This window comes from Lentinula edodes (assembly GCF_021015755.1).
Source record: "Lentinula edodes strain Le(Bin) 0899 ss11 chromosome Unknown C8R40scaffold_7, whole genome shotgun sequence".
NCBI classification, from domain to species: domain Eukaryota; kingdom Fungi; phylum Basidiomycota; class Agaricomycetes; order Agaricales; family Omphalotaceae; genus Lentinula; species Lentinula edodes.
Window position 1 is genome coordinate 54256 of NW_025764313.1, and position 22603 is coordinate 76858.

Consider the following 22603-nt stretch of genomic DNA (forward strand, 5'->3'; position numbering starts at 1 on the left):
GGAGGGTGTCTTAGTCTAGTTGTGGTCCAAGCTCTCCATGAGGTGAACGAGTAGGACTAGGGCATAGAGAAAATGGTAATTTGAGTACATTATGTACCCGTTTCTGACTAGCTTTATCAGAATGAGATAGAAAATCAACCTCAGTTTCTTGTTCGAAATTTCATTTTATAGTGGTTTTAGGCAGCACTACTCAAAGGTCCCAAGGCCATGAAACGTACTGTCACTGTTCTCTACCAAATTGAATTTTTATTCCAAACAAACACAAGACTATCTACAATCCTCTAAATCATTAATCCAAGTCGGCGCCATAGCTCACAGAGGCCTGAGGGAAACGACGACCCATCTGTGGTTGGCTTTTACGCCCTTCGCGCTCAGGCTTGCCATCTTCGGCCCCAGGAACTTCTTTATCTTTGTCGTCGGATCTACCAGTGGATTTCTCACCGCCTGAACCACCATGTTGTTTATCCTTTCTCCCTCCCCGATTCCTCTGCTTCCGACCGCCAGGTGCACCTTTCTTCTTGTCACCGTGCTTCTTACCATCTTCCATAGCATTGTTTTCACCTTCATCACTGGGAGGACCACCATGGGCGTGATCCACTTCACCCTCGCCCTGTCCATGCTGCTGTTCTTGGCCCGGGAGAGTGCGACGATGCCTCTCATCCCCGTGATTGGGTTTTCTACCGCCAGCATGAATTGGTACATGTTCCTCTTCATGTCCGCCCTGCCTATGTTCTTGGCCGGGAAGAGTGCGACGATGCCTCTCATCCCCGTGGTTGGGTTTTCTACCGTCAGCATGAAGTGGTCCATGTTCCTCTTCATGTCCGCCCTGCATATGTCCTTGACCGGGAAGAGTACGAGGGTGCCTCTCACCTCCGTGGTTGGATTTCCTACCACCAGCATGATTCTCTTGATGCTTACCCTGCCCATGTTCTTGGCCAGGGATAGTGCGGCGCTGTTTTTTGGGTGAGCTTTCCTTCTCTCCTCCGTGGCTCTTTTCAGAGCTTCCAGTGCCAGAATGTTTCTTCTTCCTGTCACCCTTCCCCTTCTTGGGGCCATTGCCGTGGTTTTTCTTCTTCTTCTTGTCACTGTTTTCGGCACCCTCAGAACGTTGCTCTTCTGCGCCAGGAACTTCGCGACGCGAGGCAGCAGCATGAGGAGTAGGAGTAGCTTCGGATTTGGAGGTAGATGATGCAGAGACGGTAGATTTTGAGTCAGGAGATGAAGTGTCTTTAGACGTCGAGTGGGAACTGGCGGAAGAACTGGTGTGCGTAGGCGATGCATCGGCAGTAGCAGCAGCAGATCCAGTGGAAGGTGAAGACGAATCTGTCTCAATAGGAAGAGTAGGACTAGTCGTATCGGTGGGAAGGTCGACAACAGGTGTTGCGGACATGGGATCATTCCCATGACTGTGCTTGCGGTGCCCATGACCATGATTGCGATTACGTCCAGGTCCATCATGTTTGTGCATATCATTACTGCCCGCTGGTTGACCCTTCTGATCAGCGGTCGAAGGAGCTTTGCCCTCTGACGGCTTTCCGCCTTGTCCTTCGGGAACAGGGGCAGCCAATGCAGAAAGGGCACTGGCGGCGATGATAGCAGCGACGATGGAGCGAGAGTAGACCATGTTGTCAGGTATTATAAGCGATAAAGGTTGATTGGATAGATAGATAGACGTGCAAAGTGGCCGGCACCGATTGTTTTCGTAATTCGCGTTGGTGAGTGAGAAATGAGACCTGCTCTGTTCTGGGGAATCAGATACTGAGCGCGACGCATCTTTTATAGCTTTTCATGTAACGCTATCGGTGTAACAGGATTCCTAAAATCGCACTAGTAAGACAGCGACTCGACGATTCAAGAGATAATAATAGCTGGAAATGAATGCCCATTGACCCACCTTTGGAGGACTCAATTCATCTTCGTACATCCAGTGTTCCATAATCGTTTCTACGTGCATAGGAAAGTAGAGACTGATACCCTTTTCTCCCGGCCAGTAATCTGTTACATCAAACTATGGAGCGGATTCCATGGCGGTCGGTACTTCCTGTTCACCTGGTTGCTGAATAAAAAAGATTGATCAGCTTTTGAAGACGATATATTGGAAAATGATAGAGGCAACATTACTAGGAAAAGTCCAAACTGCGATGGCGTTGATAAAAATGCGATCATTGAAGGTTCACAAGGCGCTCGATTCTGTCAACCACTGTTCTTGTTTTGATAAAATCAGTACAGCATCCTGAAAACATGTACATAGGAAGAAACAGAAACCTTGTTAGAAAATACCAACATCGTAATCCTCCGTCAACAAAGGACTAGCTGTTCCGTCCCCTTACATTTTCACAATGCCATATATACACAGAACAACGTTAACTTGTTGCGCAGCAGCACTGTTCCGAGTTCCGTGAACGTAGCAATTTCGTGTTACTACCTTCGTTCAAATATAGGTTCGAGCAATGATACTGTACAGTGGAGGAAGGCACACCAAGATGGGGGCGGAATCACCTGTGGACAATATAGGTGGGCCGTGTAGGCCGAACGCCACCGGTTTCAGCTGGCCACCATTTTGTGGATCCTGTGTCTATCACAACTAGGATGATGCAACTCGAATAGGTCAAGTTACAGATGGGGGGCGCGACAATATGGCGGCAGCACTTACATAAATATGTCAGAGACCAAAGGTAAGAAGATCACGCCACCACTCACAACTTTGTTCAATCTTGTCCCCGAAGTGAAGTCATGGCGTTCAGTCTGTTGAGAACGCACGCCTTGAATCCCCTTGACACCGACACCAACATGAGGGCAAGATTCGAAACGTTATCATTTCGTATGATATGTAGATATCTCAAAGCTCTATCTTCATATTAACCAAAAATTGTCGTGATCATCAACAATATTAGTCAATTCAACCCCGCAAGAATTTCTGTCCCATCTCCCTTGGTCGTCAAAAACCTGACACTACTCCCATTTCCACTAATTCCACTGACGCCTGACCCAGTCACGTTCGCCAATCCACAGACCTCCATAAAGTCTCCAGCAGAGTTCGCCAACGGCCCGTTCACCTTCTCGATGAACTGCGCTAAAAGACACGTTTGTCCAGGTCCCGAAGAGCATGAAGGAACTGGAATCGGAGCGTTATCTGCTCGAACACGGACATAAAACTGAGGAGTAGTGGTCGAAGAGATATTAGGAGAGGCGACGGCAGTGTCGTTCAAATTGACGACAGCACCACCGAGGACGCCAGCCTGGTGAAAGATTCCGGAATTGTTCAAGTCGGGCCGTGGAGTAGAACAAGTTAACCGCTCAAGCGCCAAGTAGCCTCTGAATGCAACAAGGTGCCCACTGCGAAATTGTCGCAGGGGGTTCGTGTCGCGCTGAGTCAAGGAGAGGATAGTATCGTTCCAGAGTCCGAGTGCAGAAACGAGTGGAGGCAGGTTGTTGTCATGCTGTAGAATGAAGTAAATCGAGAACGGGCTTGAAAATGGAGGCTAAGACGACACAACAATTACACAGGATACTCACCGAAAACCCCATGATGAGAGGTGGAGGTATGAGTGTACCGTTCGAGACAGTATTATTTGGTCCTACTTCGAAAAGGTCGCTGATGGCCTTGATCCAAGGGTAACCAGTGACAGCGGATAATGGATTTCCAGGACCCGATCCGTAGTAGTAATTTAGGTCGTCGGCGTATTCATAATCGAGCCATTCTTCGCCTGATCGATAAGCGATCAAAGAAGGGACATTGAGGAAGCTCAACACAATGAACTTACCGGTGAAGATATCACAGAATCGCCTATCACCATTAATTTCATATCCGAACCCACAAAGATCTTGCATCACGCCAATGTCTGTAGCATCAAAAGTTAGATTTCCTTGCAAGAACGAGTTGATCCTCGCAGCAGTGCGATTTTGGTACGTAGCACGGAAAGTAGAAGCGGCTGCGGATCCGTTATTGCTGAAGACAGTATAGGGTGGGCAAGAAGCAGAGGGCGTTAACGAGTCAGCGAATGTACCGTTGGTTGCATTGATGGCTTGCTCTGCGGTCAATGAGTCGGGCAGGACAATTAAATGTCCTCGATTGAGCGAGGGGTCTGCAATGTAATTCCCGTCTGAAAGGTAACCTCGTAGGAAATATGTTGCAGTATCGACGACACGTTGTTCACCAGCTGACCTGGGAATATGTGATTTAAAGGGCGTATGCAAAAAACAAAGCTGGACGCACCATGCGGTGAAATTTCCTCCGCCAGTGGTAAACTCATAACGTTTACGAAGCTCGACACCGAGATCGAATGATTCTTGCGCGCCAGTAGAAGAAAGAAAAAGTGGCTGATGATCGACATTGTCTACAGGCAAATTCCATGTAGGAAGGAACGCCAAAGGTCCATGGGCGATGAATGTTGCATTTTGAATCTTCCAGAAGAGGTCTTGCCAGCCAACGAACGAGCTAGGTTCCGGGTAGCGACTGAGAGACAATGTCAAGACCTGTGTACGCGCATGAAAAGGTGTAAATGGCGTACGACCCATGGCGCACAAAATACGCTGCCTGGTCGACCACACATCCCGCAGGGGTCTCTGGACCAAGGCCTGGAAGTGTAGGCGCGTCAAAGTAGGGCGATGCATTGCCTGAATGTTTCAAAGGGTCAAAGGCTGCCCCAAACGTTGACACGAGAAGGACAATCGAGACCAATGACGAAGTAATCATGCTGGTCAACAGAAAGCTGACATATCCTACCCTCCTTTTATCAGTGCCCAAATGATGTCGATGAGGCCTGAGGGCCACGCTGGATATTGCAGCTCGAAAAGTGCCTGGACAAAGATAAACGTGAGAGTTGAAATGATCTGTAGTGAACATGCAATTACTGTAGAACGTGTGTTCCTAGACGTGAGAGCTGTTGACTTTGATTTGACTCCGAGCTGAGTGTTTCCAGACGATTACATCTCGCGAGCAAAAAATCAAGATGGTGTTGAGTTCAACGTTGTTCGGGAGCCGGGATGAAAAGCACGTGTGACGGATCAACCGATCGATTCCCGCGGATGATTCCACAATTTGTAACGTCGACCGTCTGAGTCCTTGAAGTAAGCTCATTTTCTCCTCTGACGAAGCTTACGATTCTACTCGAATATAGTAAAGCAAGTATTTTATAATAATGAAGAATAGAACACTCCCTTCAGCACATTACTCTCAAGTCTGTGTCAACGTCTCCGTCCTCATTCCAGGTCATCTATATCTTCCACACAAAGAGGTTTTTCAAGACGCTCTGGAGAATGGCGCCGAGACCGGTTCCACTGTCCCAACATTCTCTTTTCTCTTAGAACATCCAACTAGAGGTAAATACTTGTTTGACCTTGGTTTGCGAAAGGTGAGGGACTTGGACATGAACGTTATAGACTCGGCCTGATATGTGTGCTCAATGTCCGTCGTGGGTATCCCTAGCATGCCAAAGGTTACCCTCCGGCTTTGGACGGCATCTTGGTTGAATTTAAACCTAACTGTGACAAAGATGCCTCTGAGATCTTGATAGAAAACAACGTCGACCCAAACGAGATTCAAGGTATAATATTCAGGTAGGCATCTAATATACATGAGCAAAATAATCAAACTAACAACTACACCGCGTATAGCCACCTTCACTTTGATCACACGGGAGATATCCAGCTCTTTCCCTCGGCAGAAATTATTCTCGGGGGTGAAGGTGAAAGCCTTTTTGACGCGCCAACCTCGTGAGTTCCTGCCCAATTGAGAGTTGGGGACTCAACAGCATCGTGATCAGAGCTCTTGAAACCCAACTCACTGTGCCTGTAGACTCAGAGGTAGAGAGGAAAGGCAACAGCTAGATGGCTGGGCCTGGATGAGATACCAGAGACACCACTATTCTGAGGAAGATCTTCCAGCAGGTATCGATATCCAGCAACCGTGTCGAGGAGATGAGCTGGGAAGGGATTGACAGGCAGGAAAGGTTTGGCGGCACAGAGGCGGTATTCCACAGTGAGAACACCCGCGAGATCAGTCCATCAGTTTTTGCGTTGAGGACTGGCGCGACCGGGATATTATCTGATTTGGGATCACCGGACCCCATCTACTATATAAGTTAGGAACAGCTCAGTGATTTATTCTACCTTAGGTTTTTGTTGAACTGGAATGGGCTTACAACATGGGCACCACCTTCTATCATTGTATGTCAGCCTGAGTGCATTTGAAAAGATCAAGTCTGTATACATACCATGAAGATAGAACGAACTGTTTCGCCTTCCGTCGCTCGCTGGGGTGCATTTGGCTTCCCTAGGACCTTTCCATCCAATCCGAACCAATAACCGCACATTTCAGTAGTCCATACGTCATTCTTCTGAGCCAAGGATAAGATATCGCCCACGATCAAGTTATCTGGCAGACGAGGGATAGAAACAACATATTTTGCATTGGATTTGCCTGTTATGTCGGAAGGAACAGGAGGAGGAGGTAATCCAACATCGTACATCAATCAAATAGCAACTTGAGAAAAACGAGTGTGGACCATGATTTCCGCGGCCTGTTCGAGGGGAAAGCATAAGCAATCATCCAAAAAGGTATCCTTATGAACAGGACATGCAAAACGGAAGATTTAAGATAGATTTTCAAAGGCTGGGTTCTGGATGCGACCGTCACGCTAGTACACACATCATCATGATTAGGCCTCAATTGTAGCGAATATATATATATATATAGTCTACATCGAAATTGCTCATGGTTCGAATTGAGACTCGTCGGTCAGTTCGGATTGCAATTGAGGTCAGTGTGTATTCTACTTTCAATTTTACCTGCGAAATCATCCTGATGTTGAAGGTAAGAACTTATATTGCAGGGAACGAGGACGAGATGAGGGAATTGATTTCGACAAGGGAACAACACCCACATTTAGTGGATAAAGTCATGCCAGTGACTTGCCACTCCGTTGCAGACTATGAAGTTCGGCTCCTGACACAGTCCATAGTGAAGTATTCAATGAGCTCTTGTTGACTACATTTCTCAACAAAATCATGGAGGAAGGTTGGCGTATGATGGTTGAGTCAGCAAGCTGGACCTTCTTGAGGTGCGGATGAACCGATGTATAGGAAACATAAACATGTCCCAATTACATATGGAGCTCCTGGAGACGGTTAAAAATCCGATACCCAAATTCATCACCACTAATTTTGACGGATTGAGCTCATAAGGTCCGGTGGGTAGGTTGCGCAAGCGATGTATGAGCTGCAGATAGAGTTTGGGAGCTGCTCCTTCACTAAAAAAAAACAAATAACGAAACATAGTGTGGAAGTGCGCCGGCGACTGAAACTATCATATGGATGAAGTATAATTCCAATGAATACTACATCAGAAACGAATGATTTTAGTGCGTCGTCTCAAAAATTCGTTTACCGTAGAATTGTCGTGCTCAGAGGTAATCATCTGGCCATCCAGATGAAGTTCAGGTCGCCAGACACTGCGAGTGTTATACACTCCTATCGGGTACACAACCTTTCCTTCTCGCCCAGCCCAATCATAGTCAATGAGCTGACATTGCCATCTATCCTGTTTTCGACGTACAAACACATTCGTGTCACGCAGATCACCATGAACAAAACCCATGGTGTGAAACTTCGACACACACTCTGTAATCGCATCCTTGCAAGGCGGCTCGAGGATGTCAAAATCGTCACATGGTTGAAAGTCACTTTCCAAGTTCTCCATTACTACCATCCACCACCCACCAGCAAGATTAGAATGGCTCAGCAGAGCTGGGGCGAAGCCAGATTCAGCTGCTGCCTGGTGCGCCTCAACTCCATAAGGCCCGTATCCGAATTTGACGATAATATCTTGATCACCCTCAGTACGAGCGGTAAATACGAGGCGGATCTGGCTGACTCGCTTGATGTAGGTGAACTGGACTGTGGTCCTGGAAGACCGGTATGAGCGAGGATAAGGGAAACTGACTTGATCCGAGTCAATAGCGTAGTCGTTTGGCTTTTCGTAAACCTTGAGAAGAGAGCGGAAGAGATTCCGGAGGGCTGTCATAAATCTGAGAAGATTTTCCATAGAATGGGTATCGTACTCGCTGAAATAAAGCGGCAGGGAAGGTGAGAGCACTTCGACATATTGATCGGTTAGATAGACGGCACCTAGAGCCTGAATATTGGGACCTGTGTCACGTCGGAATCAGACAAAACGAAAGCAAAGGTCTATGGCATACCATTATGAATGACGAGGACAGAGGGAATCCTTGTCTTTCGCCAATCACCCTTGTATTGATCATTTGAAAGTATGAGCCTGACGCCTTCCTGATCACAAAGTACGATCTCAAAGACAGCGTCACACGATCCTTGGGTAAATTCTATCTTGACCTCCACAAGCAAGGGCTTAACTAACAGATCAGGTAAATCCGTATCCTTTGGATCAATGCCTCCGCCGGTCTCAAACGAGCCGATTTTCCTTCTCGCCACCTCGTAACCGTCGAGTAAATTGGATAGAAGCTCATGAAACTTGGACTCTCGCTTCTTCTCGTCCTCAAAGAAGCCTGAAAGTTCCTTCAACCACCTGTACGCGAGGGGCGACAATTCTTGATCAAGAGCGCCGGAAACAATATCTTCTTTGAATTGAGCAAATTCGGCATGGAAGAGGGAAATAGGGACGTGATAGAAATTGTCCTGCTTCGGCCTCCCAATGGCGATGGGATCGGATCTGTGGTCGTTGATGAAAGTCGAGGCGGTGGCACCCTTGGAAGGAGCCTTCTGGGGACGTTGAAAGATGTTCTTCACCCGCATATCAGTCAACTTGTCCCGTTCCTCATTCAGCTGTGCGTACTGGGAACGGGGAACCAGAAAGACAGATATGGAGACGGGATCGATGGGCGGAACAGGGGCAGGAAGTGGGCCGGACTCCCAAACACGCCAATATCCGGTCTTGTATTCGACAGGCGGGCATTCTGCGACACGATCCCAGAGAGTTGCGGAGGGGGCATATATGATCGGAGTTTCAGGGACCTATGCAGGACAATGAGTTCATGAAAAGGTCTTCTTGAGCAACGCACTAGAAGAACCCATTTGCGGTGAAATTGAGGTCGCTGTTTTCGAATGGGAGCTATGAAGGAATCAAAATAATCACCTGGACCTCCATAGTCAAACTTAGGATTGACAGGGTCTTTCACTAGTTTATCATCTTCGATATGCGCGAACATATAGTTGAGCTCTTTGCTCGCGGGAGGTGTGGTGGTCATGGTGGCGGAAGTTGAGAATGAGGCCGGCCCGGGAAAAGGAAAACCGGCTAATACCTCTAAGTCGTTTTATACGAATCAGCGAGGAATACCACGAAGATATCGCTGGAGCCAGAGATGGCCTTACTCATACAGGTCGCGAAGCAATCACCCAATGTGGTTATCATCCTGGCATATGAGAAGGAGTATGAGGAGGAGCGAATGCCGCTCCTCCCAGCTTCTTTGAATGGTTGGGCGGTGGAACGGGTACGAGAGCGAAGGAATGTATGATACCGTTATCCCAATACAGCACGAGTCACGAATGAAGAAAATTTTGCATGCGTTCAGTTCTCCAGGACTCGAATGCTTCTTTCCGAGGCATACTGCAGAATTCCTAGCCACAAAGTTGAATTCTCTAAAAATACACGTAGACAAACGATACAGAGATATGAGGATGATTCCAAGTCAAATTATACCAAACCAAGGTCCAAATAAAAAACCGATATCTACTGGATAGAAAGGGAGAGGATAAGAATACGTAGTAAGGGCGGGAGAGCGTGGTTACTATGTAATACTAAACAATGTAATAGGTACGCAGACCAGAAGGTACTATACGACCGGTATTCACTGCATTTTACTTATATAAATGGTCGAACAGAACGCATAAATTATTGCCAAATAAAAGAGTGTGCAAAGATAGGCAATGGGGGCACCATGCGTATCGCAAGAGGAGTCAAGAAGAGTGGTGGAAACAGGTAACGACGGAGGGATAGCGGGAGACGCCAGGAATTCCGCGTTGAAATTTTTTTGAGAGAACCAGACGAGGAAGTGAACCGAAGAGATGAAGGAAAGCAGGTGGGGATGAGGGTGGAGGTGGAGGTGGAATAGTAGCAGTTACTCAAATGCAGTCATATCTGCAAATGGGTTCCCTTTCCTCAACGTCAATTTCTTCTCGAGTTAAACTCGGCTGTTCGCGCGCTAATATTTCCACTCTAGGGGATTCCTGACGAACGAAAAGGCGAACGATCAGTTATAGCGCTCGTTTGGAAGATACACGGAGCGAAGACTCACCAAGTCGTGCACAGCAGCAACAAGTGCGGGTATATGTGCCGGAATGGGTGATGCTGCTACGAAAGCGGATACTGAAGGGATAGAAAAATGTGATTAGCAAGTGGCCGATAGATGGAAAGTCAAAGGGACGTACGACAAGACAAAGCAAGTGTGATGAGGAGTTTGGACTGCATTTCCGTTCAGTTGATGATCACGCGAGATACTCGGGAAAAGATAGTCAAAGGAGTACGGAATGTATCGGAGTCGAAGGCCTGTCGAAAGCGGCAACTGTGAGTCCTCGATGGGGTAGGGGAAAAGACAATAAGCTGGAAGCTGGAGGGAGGAGAACAATAAGACGTTCCATTATATATGGAATCGTCCTTGAGTGCCTAGATACCTTGCTCTGCGAAGAGAAAGAGCAAGGAATAAGGGGAATTCCAAAAGGGGAAGCAAAGAAACATGTTTCCTTCAACCCCAGACCTGTTCAAGGACAAGTGAGCATCCAAATTTAGTTGTTCGTTTGAATATTCATACATTACTCGTGCGAATCATCAATGTTCAGTTATCGATGCTTGAGATGGGCTTCATGGGCACGTCGCTCGAACAATGTTGAAGGAGTTTGCCAAATTTGGACAAGACTTCCTTTTTGGGAACAAGGTCGGAGAGGACGTATATTACTAGGTACGACTCGTAAAATTCATTGGACGTTTGAGGGAAAACTGGGGGGCCAAGAAGAACAGTTGTAAGTAGAGAAAAACAACGATACATGTCAACGAATGACGCAGGGGTAACTGATAGAACCAAGACAAAACTTACCATGGCAAGCGGGTTAGGGGGTCATTTCGGCCATTGTAGGCGATCTGTTTGTGCATAAGAGCTTTGCAAAGAGCTTTGCAAGTGCTCCAACAGTTCAGAAGTTGTCTGTGGAAGGCGTCGAGCGACGGGACGCAAAATCCAATGTTTTTCAACTTGTGATGAGCGGGGATCCCGGTCGTAGTTGCAATAGTTGCCAATTGTGAACGAGATATCTACTGATTTTTGCCACTATAGTAAAAATGAATCACGATGATAGATGAGCTGCGCTCAGCTTTGCCTTTGACAGATGACATCTAAAAACTCGAAGGCGGAATATACACCTGGAGGTACATCAGGCACGGACTGGGCACGGATATCATACCAGAGGATGTTCTTGGGGATCCCGGTCGTGAAGGAATTGTCGTAAATGCGATCTCCAATTCCGGAATGGAAAATAGGGAATGAGGGACCTACGCCCAGCTTGATCTCCCTGATTACGACCACGGCAAGCTCAATCACGGCCAAGATATGAGCTCGAGATTGGAACATTCTCGCCTCGGGCATGATCAGCTCTCCAAAGCGCTGAGACTCAACCTCACAGCGCAATTTCATCGAGTCTTCGAATATCTCGTGTACTTTTCTTCAACCACTGGCATCCGCTCACCCAACTTGAACACAAAGGATCGAAGAGGATGTACCCCTTCAACCGTACAACTTCGAGAAGACCGGTGGAGGCGCATAAAGCGAATCGACTCATCTGAACCTACAACCGACAAGTCAAGAGGTGAGAAAAGAGTTAAAGACTGAGGACACACTATTCTCAAGCGCTCGCAGACATGAGTGTGCCCATTTCTAACCGCAACGGTAAATGATCCACAACTAGTTCAAGCTTAATCCCGCGTTGCCCCTCCCTTGTCCATCATATCCACCAGTTGCAAGATCTGCCTTTCCTGGCTTTCTACCCTGGACATCCACTTCGAGTCTCATCCAGATTCTACACTCAGATGTGCTTGCCAGTCTGTGATTGTTTTCATAGTTTATAGGCGTGAACGCGTGAACAGACTCGCCATAATTGAACAGGTAGAGAGTCAAGAGGGTTTGAATAAGTCCAAATATCGTCACGGACTAGAGCGTTACGTGGCGTAACACCAAAAAGGGGAACGTGAACGGTAAACTACTTACTCATTACACCATTAATCAGTACATCCATAGCACATCATGCATCAAGCTCAAGGGTCATGACGCATAAGCAGAATAAAAGAGACGGCTCTCAATGCCCTGTGGGTGGCTTCTCTCTAATATCTATCGAGATGCAGTATTCATAACGGTGATGAATGTAGTCAGAATAACTATTAAATCTCCCTCTCAGAAATTCCCTGTCGCCGACTCGCCATCTCTTTGGATTCTATCAAGATCTCGTGCAGCATTGTAGCTACGAATGGATGTGATTGAGGTCTCGATTATTGATCGAAATTTACCGTTATACATTTAACTGGGACGCAAACAGCTAAGGAGGTGAGACCTCGCTGTTCTCAGCCATGACCGGTTCACTCACGTCTTCATTCCAGAACGAGAAAGCTTTAGGCGAACACCTCGAAAATGCAAGTGAATATGACTTCGGCGGAGAGTCTCGTCCTCCCGTTCTTTCTGAAGACAATGAGCGTAAACTATGGAGGAAGATTGACCTCCGTTTGATGCCCATACTCTGCGTGATGTACCTCATGTCTTTTATGGAACGCGGTGAGTAGCATATCTGCTCGCCATACACGCATAAGCTAAATGTTTGTTCTTACCTCAGGTAACATCGGTACTTGCGCTCACAATGGGTCAGACGATCGTGTAGCTGACTAGTATTTCCATGAAGGGAACGCCAAACTCCAAGGGCTGACAACGCAGCTGAACCTGACGGGAAATCAGTATAACATTGCATTGGTACGTAGAAGGACTTCCGCCGAGAGCTCAGGGTGCTGAATTGAGCTTATAGACAATGTATTTCATTGTAAGTGGCACTGTATATAAAAACTCACGTTTGACAAGCCCTATTGTATATTTGAATGTCCCGCCAAGTGAGCTATGATTACCTATTGAACTGACGCTAGCATCTCACCATGGGATTCAGTTTGGTACTGAAGAAGTTTCGCCCTTCCATGTATGTAGGCTCTTTTTCGGCCCCTTAAAGTTATTGTTCTACATCTGACTTCTCCCTTTAGTTGGCTTCCAGGCATCACTGTTCGTGTTTCTTCTTCTTTCGTAGGCGAGCTATTTAGGCTAATCTCTCGAACCCGTCAGGTTGTATGGGGTGTCATCATGTGAGTGTAGCGTCTACCATATTGACGGATGGTTCATATCTCGACATTTGCAGGACACTCATGGGACTTGTCAAGACGTACGTAGCTATTGATCTTGTCAGATTACAATGAGTCAGTGATAACACGAGGATTCAGATATCCACAGTTGGTTGGCGTGCGTGTCTGTCTCGGGTAGCAGAGGCTGGGCTATTCCCTGGTGTTGCTTACTAGTCAGTGTCACTGTTTTTTATCTCCCCGAATTTACTGACGTGCTACCAGCCTTTCCTTGTGGTATCCTAGAAGCGCTCTTCAGACTCGTATCGGACTCTTTTTCGGTGCAGCGACTTTAGCTGGAGCATTTTCTGGCCTTTTCGCATTTGCGATTTCGTTCATGAGTAGCACGCGCGGATTGTGTAACAGCAAAATTCTTGACACCGGAAGAACAGGCCTTTGTGATTTGGAAGAAGAGTACCAATTTTTCTAATTCGAATTTCGCGAGATGATTCATGACATAGATGACCAGAATATGACAACTCATCGGTCGGAGAGGAGGAAACATTTGAGGCCAAGCATATTTATCAAGCTTTTACAGACTGGCAGGTATGGTTCATGAAACAGAGAAGTTTGTAACGTGGATGCCTTATTACCCATTATTATTTTATGTTTCCAGGTCTGGATCCATATCCTGAACTACATGTCGCTTGCTGGTCCTCGTTGGTGTACTTCAGGCGTTCCCCTGATACTGCGCTCATATCTCTCTACTTCAAGTTTGTGGCATTACTCTCTTTCTTCCGTGAGCATATCAAATTCAACCTTCCAAACTAAAGTTTACCTTGCCGCATAATCCAGGACCATTATTAGCGAGTATGACATCAATTCACTACTATAACTACCTACATATTGACGGACTTCCTATCATAGCTTCGGCGAATTTTCCACCCCCATCAGTCAATTGCTCACAGTCCCGCCCTACGTTCTTGCGAGTGCGTGACACTCAACATATACTGATCCAGCAAACACCTTATGTTCTCTTGCTCCACCCAATTTGTAGCCATCGTCCTAGGATTCTTCTCTTATTATTCCGACAAAGTGACGATGCGCTCGCCTTTCATCTTAGCGGGCCAAATTATATGTCTCATAGGGCTCTCAATCAACATCGCGAACGTTTCGCATAATGCCAAGTACTTTGGTACTTTCTTGATCGTCGCAGGGAGCTACTCCGGACTACCTGGGATCGTTGTGTGGTAAGCCTTCAATCTCGATTCCAACCTCAATTACATGTCAATCACTTGCAGGCTAAGTACCAACCTGAGTGGCCAGTACAAACGAGGCATAGGAATGGCCCTCCATATCGGTATTGGAAATCTCAGCGGTGTAATAGCGTCTAACATTTTCAGAATGCAAGATAAACCGCGGTATATCTTAGGCCGTACGTCTACCATCATCTCTACATATCCTTCCTCTACGACCACTGACAGAGTATGGATAACTGCAGAAGGAATGGAATTAATGTTTGTTGGCATCGGACTTATTTTCCTCCCTATAACTGTCTTCACGTATAGTCGGATCAACAAGAAGAAAGCGGAGCTCATGAAAAGAGTAGCTCAGGGTTTGGAGAAGAGACCTTCGCCAGAGGAGCTGAGGGTTGGGGGACAGAGCGCCTGATTTTCGGTATATTCTTTGAGATTCTAGAGGCTTCTAGTTGCATGTACATAGGTAACAGAATATCTTCCTTGACATCCTATGTAGGTTTTTCAAAGGTCATATCACTGTCAGCTGAATGTACCAACTGCCGCACCTTACTGCTGCCTTCTTCATCCTAAGCCCGTCAAACCGAAAGACGTCCACAAGACCGAAAGACAACCCATCCAACGACTCATCAAGTGACAGTGCATTCTGGCCGCGCGACATCGTGACTACCTGCTTTATGTACATTGTAAAGGAGGGCAGCTTGATTATGAACACTGGCAAATAAATGGATGGATGAGAAAGCTACTACTAGGCCCAGGGGATCCACCCGTTCACCTCTGATCTTGGGATGAAACGATTGTGGACATATTTACATAGCAGACGAAGAGATCAGTACAGCTCGTTGAACACTAATCGTTATATATATCTCGGTACTGATATCACTCTCAGCAACCCCCGATATATGAAAACGGCATCATGTGTCTCTCGATCTTAATCTGTCGGAAACATACATCGGGAGGGTCCCTCTAAAAGACGTATATGCAGGGACCAAAGACCTGTATTCTGGGGCAAGCATCTGGAGCATGTTCGAGCGTCCAGCCAAATGTGGCCGAGTCAAGAACCACAATAAGATCCAACGGGGACGTTCAGACCAAGTTATCTGCTCGTCGCGCATCACACCTTGTTCTCTTCGTCGACGTGTAAACCGGGATAAAGGCCAATGGGAGCTAGATAAAGAAGAGCTATTCAACGTAGCTGCGGCTTCAGTGTAGAATGTCGTTGCAAGAGAATCGCCAGTGGCGTTGGTACGACTGCTAGTAGTGTTAGTGGTGGTGTCCGAAATAATATTTCCGTCCATATGACGAACAGGGTTCCTAGGTTCGTCGATTGAACGAAGCCCGTGGAAAGTGATAGGTCCACCATACTCCGGATCAGTGTTGAATGCATGAGAAGTCGTGCTGAGTTTTCTTCTAAAATCATTCCATACTTGCTTTCCAAGAGGAGTGCTCACTTGGTACAAGTAAATCAGTTATTCTATAATCATGAGCAATGGAAACACGTACCTGGACAAGCTCCTATCAAACCTCCCCCAAACGAAAGCTCTGTCGCAGTGACCATAATAACTTCTCGGATTGTGGCCAAAACCCACTGACGTTCGCTATAAATTCAGACGCATCAATAAGTTGTACCTGGAGTGAACTGGAAAGTCTACACACGTCACGCGCAGATACATCGTCAAATAGCGAAGTTTTTGCAACACAAGTGCACAACTCTGCCCTCTAATAAGCTTCCACGCCACGTATGCACTGAGAATCTCCTCCATTGCCAGCTCAGGAGATTCTTCATCGACACATCTGTCTAGCAGCCTCGCAACTTCGGATTGAGATAGCATCGAAAGACGTTCAGAGTGTCTTCATTATCGTTGAAACGCTGGGGTGATAAGTGCAAAGCCTGAGATAACCGGGACCTGGAGTAGGCAATCGCATATTTCGATTACTAAAGTAATTGAGAGAATAGATTGATTGATAAGGTACTTAGATTGCATCATTGATAAATCGGCTCCTGAAGGCCTGAAGCTTGAAGGCGCGGCCTCACTAATAAGGTTTTTGAAGAGGGAAATGAGAGAAGGGTTCTTAGTATAATTTCTATCAGGATTCTGAGCAGAAAAATATTTCAATTTTAAAACACTGTCGTCCGATATGAGATCATATCTGGGTTGTGACTAGCGCGTCGTAATGTACTACTTCGACAATGCTTTATCAACATCATCAAATCCACGAGAGCCCATTAGATATTTCTTCACGAAGCTTTCTCCATCCATATCATCCGCATTAGTCGAATGGCTAACCCACTCCCACTTTTTCGCGTCATCCAGCGTATTTTGTGCCTGCATCCTCACAAGGAACAACGACTCAGAGCCCAATTGAACCCTGAGAGGTAGCTCAATGGGTGAACTCGGTAGAGCACTGCTATGTTCTGCAACGACCTTCTCTACTCCTTCACCAATCCATAGGCCCGGAAGCTCCGAGCGTACACCAACGGAAAGGTCAGCGAGTCGGATGACTGCTTTAGCCATCTTGACTGGGTCACCGAGACGAGGAATTTGGTCGCGAAATTGTCTAAACATAGAACTCGGGCTAGAAGGATCCGTATACGCAGGATGCGGAGGAATGGTTTTGGAGTTGTGGCCGGCACTCCATTCTGAGCGGAAGCCTCCCGGTTCGAGGATGCAGCCTTTGATGTTCCAAGAAGGGTGCATCTCTTGAAGGAAAGACTGTGTGGATGCCTCCAGAGCTGGTAGTATGTGAAGGATCGAAGTGATTAGTAATTTCTCATCGTGATTGGTATCAGACACGTACCAAATTTACTCGCGGAATAATAGGAAAGGGTTGGATTAGCTCGATAACCACCGACTGTGCTGACGTTGAAGAGACGTCCGCCGGCTCCTGCAGGATTGACCTCGCGAAAGATGCGAGCGGCCTCAACGATATAAATGTTATCATGGTGTTGTGGATGACAATCAACAACCCTCACCTCCTTCATAACATGAACTGGCCCCCAATACTGCAGCTCCATTATATGCCTGGCGTCTTCTTCCGGAACTGCCTCTATCTCGCCAAAGAGTCCGATCCCAGCGTTATTGACTACAACGTCAATTCGACCGAACCTCTTGATGCCAGCAGCAAAAGCGGACTTGATTTCATCTTCCTTCGTGACATCCAGCTTGTAGGCAAGAAGTTGATCTTTGTAACGAGTAGAAAGTTCATCATGAGTCGTAAGGTTACGACAAGTGGCTACAACGCGTTCTCCATTGGCGAGAAGAAGATCAGTGAGAGCTTTGCCGAGGCCTGAAGAGGTCCCGGTAATGAACCAAACACGATTTGGAGAGGGCATGGTTTGACAAGGTCTCTATGGTGGTGAGTTAGGATTTTATAGGCATTCTAGGTTGAAGAATGACGAATTCGTTCGGCGAAGCTGGATGTAGATGATAGCACGGAAGATATCCGAGCCGGCATCTGCCTTGAGCCCATACAATCTTGAAATGATTTGAGTCCTGAGTCTGACGCTCCAATTAACATACTGTAAGTCCCCCACTAGACACATTCTGTTTCTAGCCTTTACAGCTCCTCTCCTCCCCCATGCCTTGGCACCGTCGTCGTCTTTCCTCTTCGAATGTAGACACTGAGCTCCAAGACTAGGAAATTCTATGAGTCGAAGAAGCCATCATAGTGAGGGCAGAGTCGAGGGAATCCTTTAGGCAAACCATCAGCTTACTGAGTAGAATTGACAAAGTGCATCCGATCCCGCTCCGTATCTTGAACATGCCCACAACCAGCCTACAACTGCACTGGGTAGGATTCAGGTTGATGTTATTGACTCAGGCAACGTTCGTTTATCCAAACATGGCAGAAACTTTATGAAACACCCGGCGCAAAAAGAATATCCAGCGGGAGCACGTAAATTAACCTACGGATATGTTCAGTATCTAACGCGTTGCAGAAGTATCAAGGCGCAGAGCACGTACAAGATTGATGAATTGGGCTATGTGGATGTCGAGTCCAACAACGCGCGATGACGAAGGTTTCTCAGTCTGGGCATGAAATTCCATGACTACATTCAATGGCTTCACACACAGGCTGCACACACGCATGTGCAATATGGCGCGAAATTCCCACACACTCGTCAAATCCTAAAACAGTTCACGCTAGTTCACGTTGCTTGAAAATCTAAAACAAGAGTACGTCCTTGGACTACAGGGTTTTGCATAATTCCGTGAAAACGAGGTTTTTTTCCCCGTCCGATTTTTGAATGTTCAGGACCCAACTTTGATGTCGACCCGACGTGGAAATAGAAAGATAAACCATATATGGCTGATCTGATAAGGAGAACTCACCTTAGGGGGAGAAACTCTGAACTTCGCGATCTGAGCTTACAAGAATGATGACGGCTTCGCTACATCGCTCCCTCGTACCGAATACCATCGAGATCGAAGAGTATCAGAGACGTGCTGTCCCACAGCTAATGAATAAACATCGAGCCGAGACATGCGAACTGTGCTATCCTGGGAGCGAGCGTATAGCGAATAATATGTCCAACCCAGAATCAAGCTGAGTAAATTTTAGCATCCTCTGAGCAGAAATAAATGAATGAGACGATCTCGTGTCGCTAAAAGTTACTTGGCTAGAACTGTATCGAGAACATGTATCTTGCTAGCTTTGCTGCGGTAGGAACTTCGAGACAGTCACTAACGACAAGCGGCTTGACGAACGCACTACTGCACGTTGTTCAAAATCTGCACAATTGCCAGTATCACCTTCGACAAGATGCTATCATTAGTGAGTGACAATGAGGTCGATACCAATGCAAAACACAAAGTTAGAGCCCGAGGGGGGAATGAAGAACCGAGGGAAGAGGTGAGCCTGACGAGTATATTGTAAGGTCAGATCTTATAGTGGAAAACAGCGCGCTCTCACCAATTTAAGAGCACTTGATTAATCTGACTGACGAAGAAACTCTGTAGCTGTGTTTGACCGCGCAGGACGGGTGGTTACATGAGACGTTCCGGAGGAAAACATGTGGAGGTTTACCTGGATGTATTTGCTCGCAAAAAAGATATCCTGAATAAGTGAGAATCAGTGACAATTTGCGGAGAATGACTACGGCCTTTGAGTAGAATTTTCGTATCAGAGGTTGAGTTCACCACGGAGTTTTATGCAGGTTTTATGTCAGCCCGCCAAGGGATTCCTCACAACTTCCAGGTTATGGTCACCGTGGGCAGTGCACGCCCATAAATCAATACAGTGAACCTTCGATCCATTCTATTCAGTGGGATCTTCATGAACAGCGCCTGTATGTATTGACATGTATATATTGACTGAGAAATCCGTGTCTTGCCCCAAGTTGACCTGTTTGCTTACCCAGTGGAGACTTCAGCTTGACATGAAATGTCATCTTAAAATTCACTGTTCATCACAAGCTGCTGACGTTCTATGTAGGATCCGAGGGTTTGAACAGAGTACTCTATATTAACAACGATCCAGAAAGATCCATACCCCATCTAGCATGAAATTAGGTCAAGTATATCATGCACAGTACAACCACAGGGGATATTAATATGAAAGGACATGTTTGAGTAAAAGAGAACGGTTTCAAGAATGTAGGTGAGCTAATGCCCAGAGGTATATGTGATTAGAAAGTAATACTAAATATCAACCGACATCAGCCAAGCTCATCGAAGATTAGGGACACATACTTTAAAGACGGCTCCTGTGCACTTTACGGGAAGCAGGAACAGGAAGAGCGGGTATATGTGAACGTTTTGCAGGCATGGAGCGCTTGGAAAGATCGAGGGCTGACTTGGGGCAATCTTCTTCCGCGCTTGTGCACTCGCCAGTAAGCTACGACAAACATTGATTGGATGTGAATGGAAATATTCGACATGGGGTTCGTACCACATCATATACACATTTGAGCGTCGATGTGCTACTGGTATTGCCCCGGAAGCTAAGGACGGTGACGAGTCAGTGACAAGTCTAACAGCTATTACAACTTCAGGACATCACTCACGTGCATCCGAAAACAGAGCTAGAGTGTGGAGGAGTGTCACAAAGGTCGGGAATCTGAGAGTTTCCGTTGGTCGTGCTGGTTGGACAGAGGAAGCCAGTCGACGGGACGGAGGAGGGCTTGCTCTTTTGGGCAGCGAGAGCAGGGGCTGCGACAATGAAAATGGCGGTGATTGCAGTAGAGAAACGCATTGTCAATAAAGGGGAACAGTAAAACGAAGGTAAGTGGTAAAAAAGAATGGACACAGATTCCTCGAAGGGAAAAGCTGGCTGTTGCTCTGGGTAGGTGCGAGTGAAGAGAAGGATTTGTGTATGAGGCGAGACCGAGCCTTATATACGCCGAAATACGCGACCAGAGTGGAGCCAATCCATTCAAATGAGATTCAATAAGTTCCGATTGTTTGGTGACTAAACTGCAGATATCAGTCGGTCGTTTTCGAGTATTGCGTTACCGTAACGACTTCATACCTTTCATTTGTGCATTGTAACGACGACCAACCAACAAATCCGACTGCTGTTCAAAGGTTCAAAAGGGTATTCTTCTATTTCAAGAACGTTATTCGACCGACGAAGCCAATCCGACCCATGTGAAGGACCTGCTCGTAATGCCGGCAGATGGAGCGCTGTACCGGGAAAGTGTAAAAACCCGTTTATTTCCAAAAGTGGGGCACGTATGGTGGTAGCTAATGAATTCTTCAAAAGGAAGCATAGGAGAGCCCTTTAATCTGACTTCATAACTCCGAGGAAGACCTGAGAGATCTATGTATGTACATTGTGGTCGCCGGTGAGCTCAAGGCTGAGCGCTGAGTGACAGAGGTTTGTTTCGGAAATAGAGCAGGAAGTAGGGTCGGCGAATGACCGTTATCCCCGGATTCATCATGCAGGGGCAATTACGCGGTTTTCCGTACCAGTCCGTACCAGCCTCATGTGACATGCCCAGCTCATGCCTCAAGTTCTAGCCGTAGCAATCCTAGAGGCTAGGGCTTCCAAAAACAGTGCATAGCACTATATGCCAGCGAGTAGCGCGAACATTCAACTTCGGAACTCTGGTAGGATGGGGAGAAAATGAAACGGATGCCCATATCACAATCCGCACGATACATGAACCCAATTCAACCCTGTCTGTAATTTTCTAGATATGGGATGATTCCCGTTTCTGTGCTTCACCCTGGCCTCACCTATATCGCGAACCGTACCACTTATTAGGTACAAATGGCACGCAATGGGTGCAGCACTGGGTGGCTTGCTTGAAGATGACGAGGGGAACGACCGGAAGGTCACAAAAGAAACCTTTGAGATTTAGTATTACTGTCATTGCGAAATTTGACTGACACCTTTAGCGTAAACATCCCACCTCACCCGTTCCTCCGCATTCTAATAGCAGCAGTGGTAGGATCCAGACATTAATGACATTGGGATCGTGCATCTGAGCCATTGTACGTGGTATGACTTCCGTGAGCGTGTTGCTAGACGTGCTCGGTTTGGACAGGTACTTCAAAGCGTATTCTGAAATTTCCTCAGGACGTCTTATCCGCGGTTGGGTAATAGGATCATGGACTTACATATTTGTCTCACACACCAAAAAGTTGGTATTTGTTCAGTACCACCCCAAGATAATGAGACTCAAACACGGAAACTGTATGTAGTTCCGCAGCGCCATAAGGAATGAACGATAGCAGCATCTCCATGCGCTGAATCATGCGCTGAATCCGTAAGATTTCGTTGGAATTGATTAGTCGAGAAAACACGAGTGTGGAAGCCGACGAATCGGTGGTGATCTTCAGTAACATCGCCTTCTCATTAACAGGTAGATGGTTGTGATTGAGAAATCCGGTGTATTTGTTAGATAGTGAAAGTAAGCCATCGACATGTAGCTCGTAGATGGGTTGCGGGTGCGAGATCACAAGAAGCAACCTGTAACAATTCACAGGTAAGCAGATTGACTTCATTTGGATTTAAAAATCGACTCACCAGGCACTACGCTCCTCGTCATCCCAGATATTCAGATTCTACAGCGCAA

General features: G+C 46.7%; 9 protein-coding genes across 9 annotated transcripts; 2 read left to right on the top strand and 7 right to left on the bottom strand.

The window, feature by feature from the left end:
* Positions 1-240: 240 nt before the first annotated feature.
* Positions 241-2041, bottom strand: C8R40DRAFT_1091254 (uncharacterized protein). Its single transcript, XM_046227503.1, has 2 exons — positions 1783-2041; positions 241-1715 (listed from the first exon to the last, which is right to left on the bottom strand). Exons 1-2 carry the CDS (start codon positions 1788-1790, stop codon positions 290-292), a joined length of 1434 nt encoding a protein of 477 aa, XP_046089221.1. The 5' UTR covers positions 1791-2041; the 3' UTR covers positions 241-289.
* Positions 2042-2894: 853 nt separating this feature from the next.
* C8R40DRAFT_1038750 (histidine phosphatase superfamily) lies at positions 2895-4696 on the bottom strand (the record flags this gene model as incomplete). Its single annotated transcript, XM_046223773.1, has 5 exons — positions 2895-3440; positions 3517-3707; positions 3765-4165; positions 4217-4456; positions 4512-4696. The coding sequence occupies 5 exons, from the start codon at positions 4694-4696 to the stop codon at positions 2895-2897; spliced, it is 1563 nt and encodes a 520-aa protein (XP_046089222.1).
* Positions 4697-5054: 358 nt separating this feature from the next.
* Positions 5055-5890, top strand: C8R40DRAFT_1091258 (uncharacterized protein). Its single transcript, XM_046227504.1, has 3 exons — positions 5055-5354; positions 5429-5559; positions 5617-5890. Exons 1-3 carry the CDS (start codon positions 5142-5144, stop codon positions 5717-5719), a joined length of 447 nt encoding a protein of 148 aa, XP_046089223.1. The 5' UTR covers positions 5055-5141; the 3' UTR covers positions 5720-5890.
* A 1452-nt stretch (positions 5891-7342) lies between these two features.
* C8R40DRAFT_1067183 (uncharacterized protein) lies at positions 7343-9221 on the bottom strand (the record flags this gene model as incomplete). Its single annotated transcript, XM_046225875.1, has 4 exons — positions 7343-8148; positions 8199-8988; positions 9036-9085; positions 9110-9221. The coding sequence occupies 4 exons, from the start codon at positions 9219-9221 to the stop codon at positions 7343-7345; spliced, it is 1758 nt and encodes a 585-aa protein (XP_046089224.1).
* An 874-nt stretch (positions 9222-10095) lies between these two features.
* C8R40DRAFT_1167530 (uncharacterized protein) lies at positions 10096-10441 on the bottom strand (the record flags this gene model as incomplete). The annotated part of the gene is made up of 3 exons (XM_046231031.1): positions 10096-10200; positions 10269-10339; positions 10402-10441. 3 exons carry the CDS (start codon positions 10439-10441, stop codon positions 10096-10098), a joined length of 216 nt encoding a protein of 71 aa, XP_046089225.1.
* Positions 10442-12580: 2139 nt separating this feature from the next.
* Positions 12581-14995, top strand: C8R40DRAFT_1167531 (uncharacterized protein; the record flags this gene model as incomplete). The annotated part of the gene is made up of 10 exons (XM_046231032.1): positions 12581-12782; positions 12841-12849; positions 12907-12974; positions 13027-13041; positions 13142-13191; positions 13253-13351; positions 13405-13428; positions 14252-14313; positions 14382-14574; positions 14626-14995. 10 exons carry the CDS (start codon positions 12581-12583, stop codon positions 14993-14995), a joined length of 1092 nt encoding a protein of 363 aa, XP_046089226.1.
* Positions 14996-15494: 499 nt separating this feature from the next.
* On the bottom strand, positions 15495-16412 carry C8R40DRAFT_1167532 (uncharacterized protein; the record flags this gene model as incomplete). Its single annotated transcript, XM_046231033.1, has 3 exons — positions 15495-16030; positions 16084-16178; positions 16237-16412. The coding sequence occupies 3 exons, from the start codon at positions 16410-16412 to the stop codon at positions 15495-15497; spliced, it is 807 nt and encodes a 268-aa protein (XP_046089227.1).
* A 174-nt stretch (positions 16413-16586) lies between these two features.
* Positions 16587-18106, bottom strand: C8R40DRAFT_825403 (uncharacterized protein). The gene is made up of 3 exons (XM_046236347.1): positions 17555-18106; positions 17380-17500; positions 16587-17314 (listed from the first exon to the last, which is right to left on the bottom strand). Exons 1-3 carry the CDS (start codon positions 17912-17914, stop codon positions 16761-16763), a joined length of 1035 nt encoding a protein of 344 aa, XP_046089228.1. The 5' UTR covers positions 17915-18106; the 3' UTR covers positions 16587-16760.
* Positions 18107-20274: 2168 nt separating this feature from the next.
* Positions 20275-20775, bottom strand: C8R40DRAFT_1067186 (uncharacterized protein; the record flags this gene model as incomplete). Its single annotated transcript, XM_046225876.1, has 3 exons — positions 20275-20418; positions 20473-20524; positions 20588-20775. The coding sequence occupies 3 exons, from the start codon at positions 20773-20775 to the stop codon at positions 20275-20277; spliced, it is 384 nt and encodes a 127-aa protein (XP_046089229.1).
* Positions 20776-22603: the final 1828 nt, after the last annotated feature.

Bases quoted from the DNA above. Each gene is read 5' to 3' on its own strand.
- C8R40DRAFT_825403 (XM_046236347.1), bottom strand. From the start codon at position 17,914: ATGCCCTCTCCAAATCGTGTTTGGTTCATTACCGGGACCTCTTCAGGC. The intron at 17,501-17,554 runs GTGAGGGTTGTT...TATATCGTTGAG, and splicing joins CAGTTCATGTTATGAAGGAG to GCCGCTCGCATCTTTCGCGA. The intron at 17,315-17,379 runs GTACGTGTCTGA...ACATACTACCAG, and splicing joins TTATTCCGCGAGTAAATTTG to CTCTGGAGGCATCCACACAG.
- C8R40DRAFT_1091258 (XM_046227504.1), top strand. From the start codon at position 5,142: ATGAAGAATAGAACACTCCCTTCAGCACATTACTCTCAAGTCTGTGTC. The intron at 5,355-5,428 runs GTGAGGGACTTG...GGGTATCCCTAG, and splicing joins TTGACCTTGGTTTGCGAAAG to CATGCCAAAGGTTACCCTCC. The intron at 5,560-5,616 runs GTAGGCATCTAA...CACCGCGTATAG, and splicing joins ATTCAAGGTATAATATTCAG to CCACCTTCACTTTGATCACA.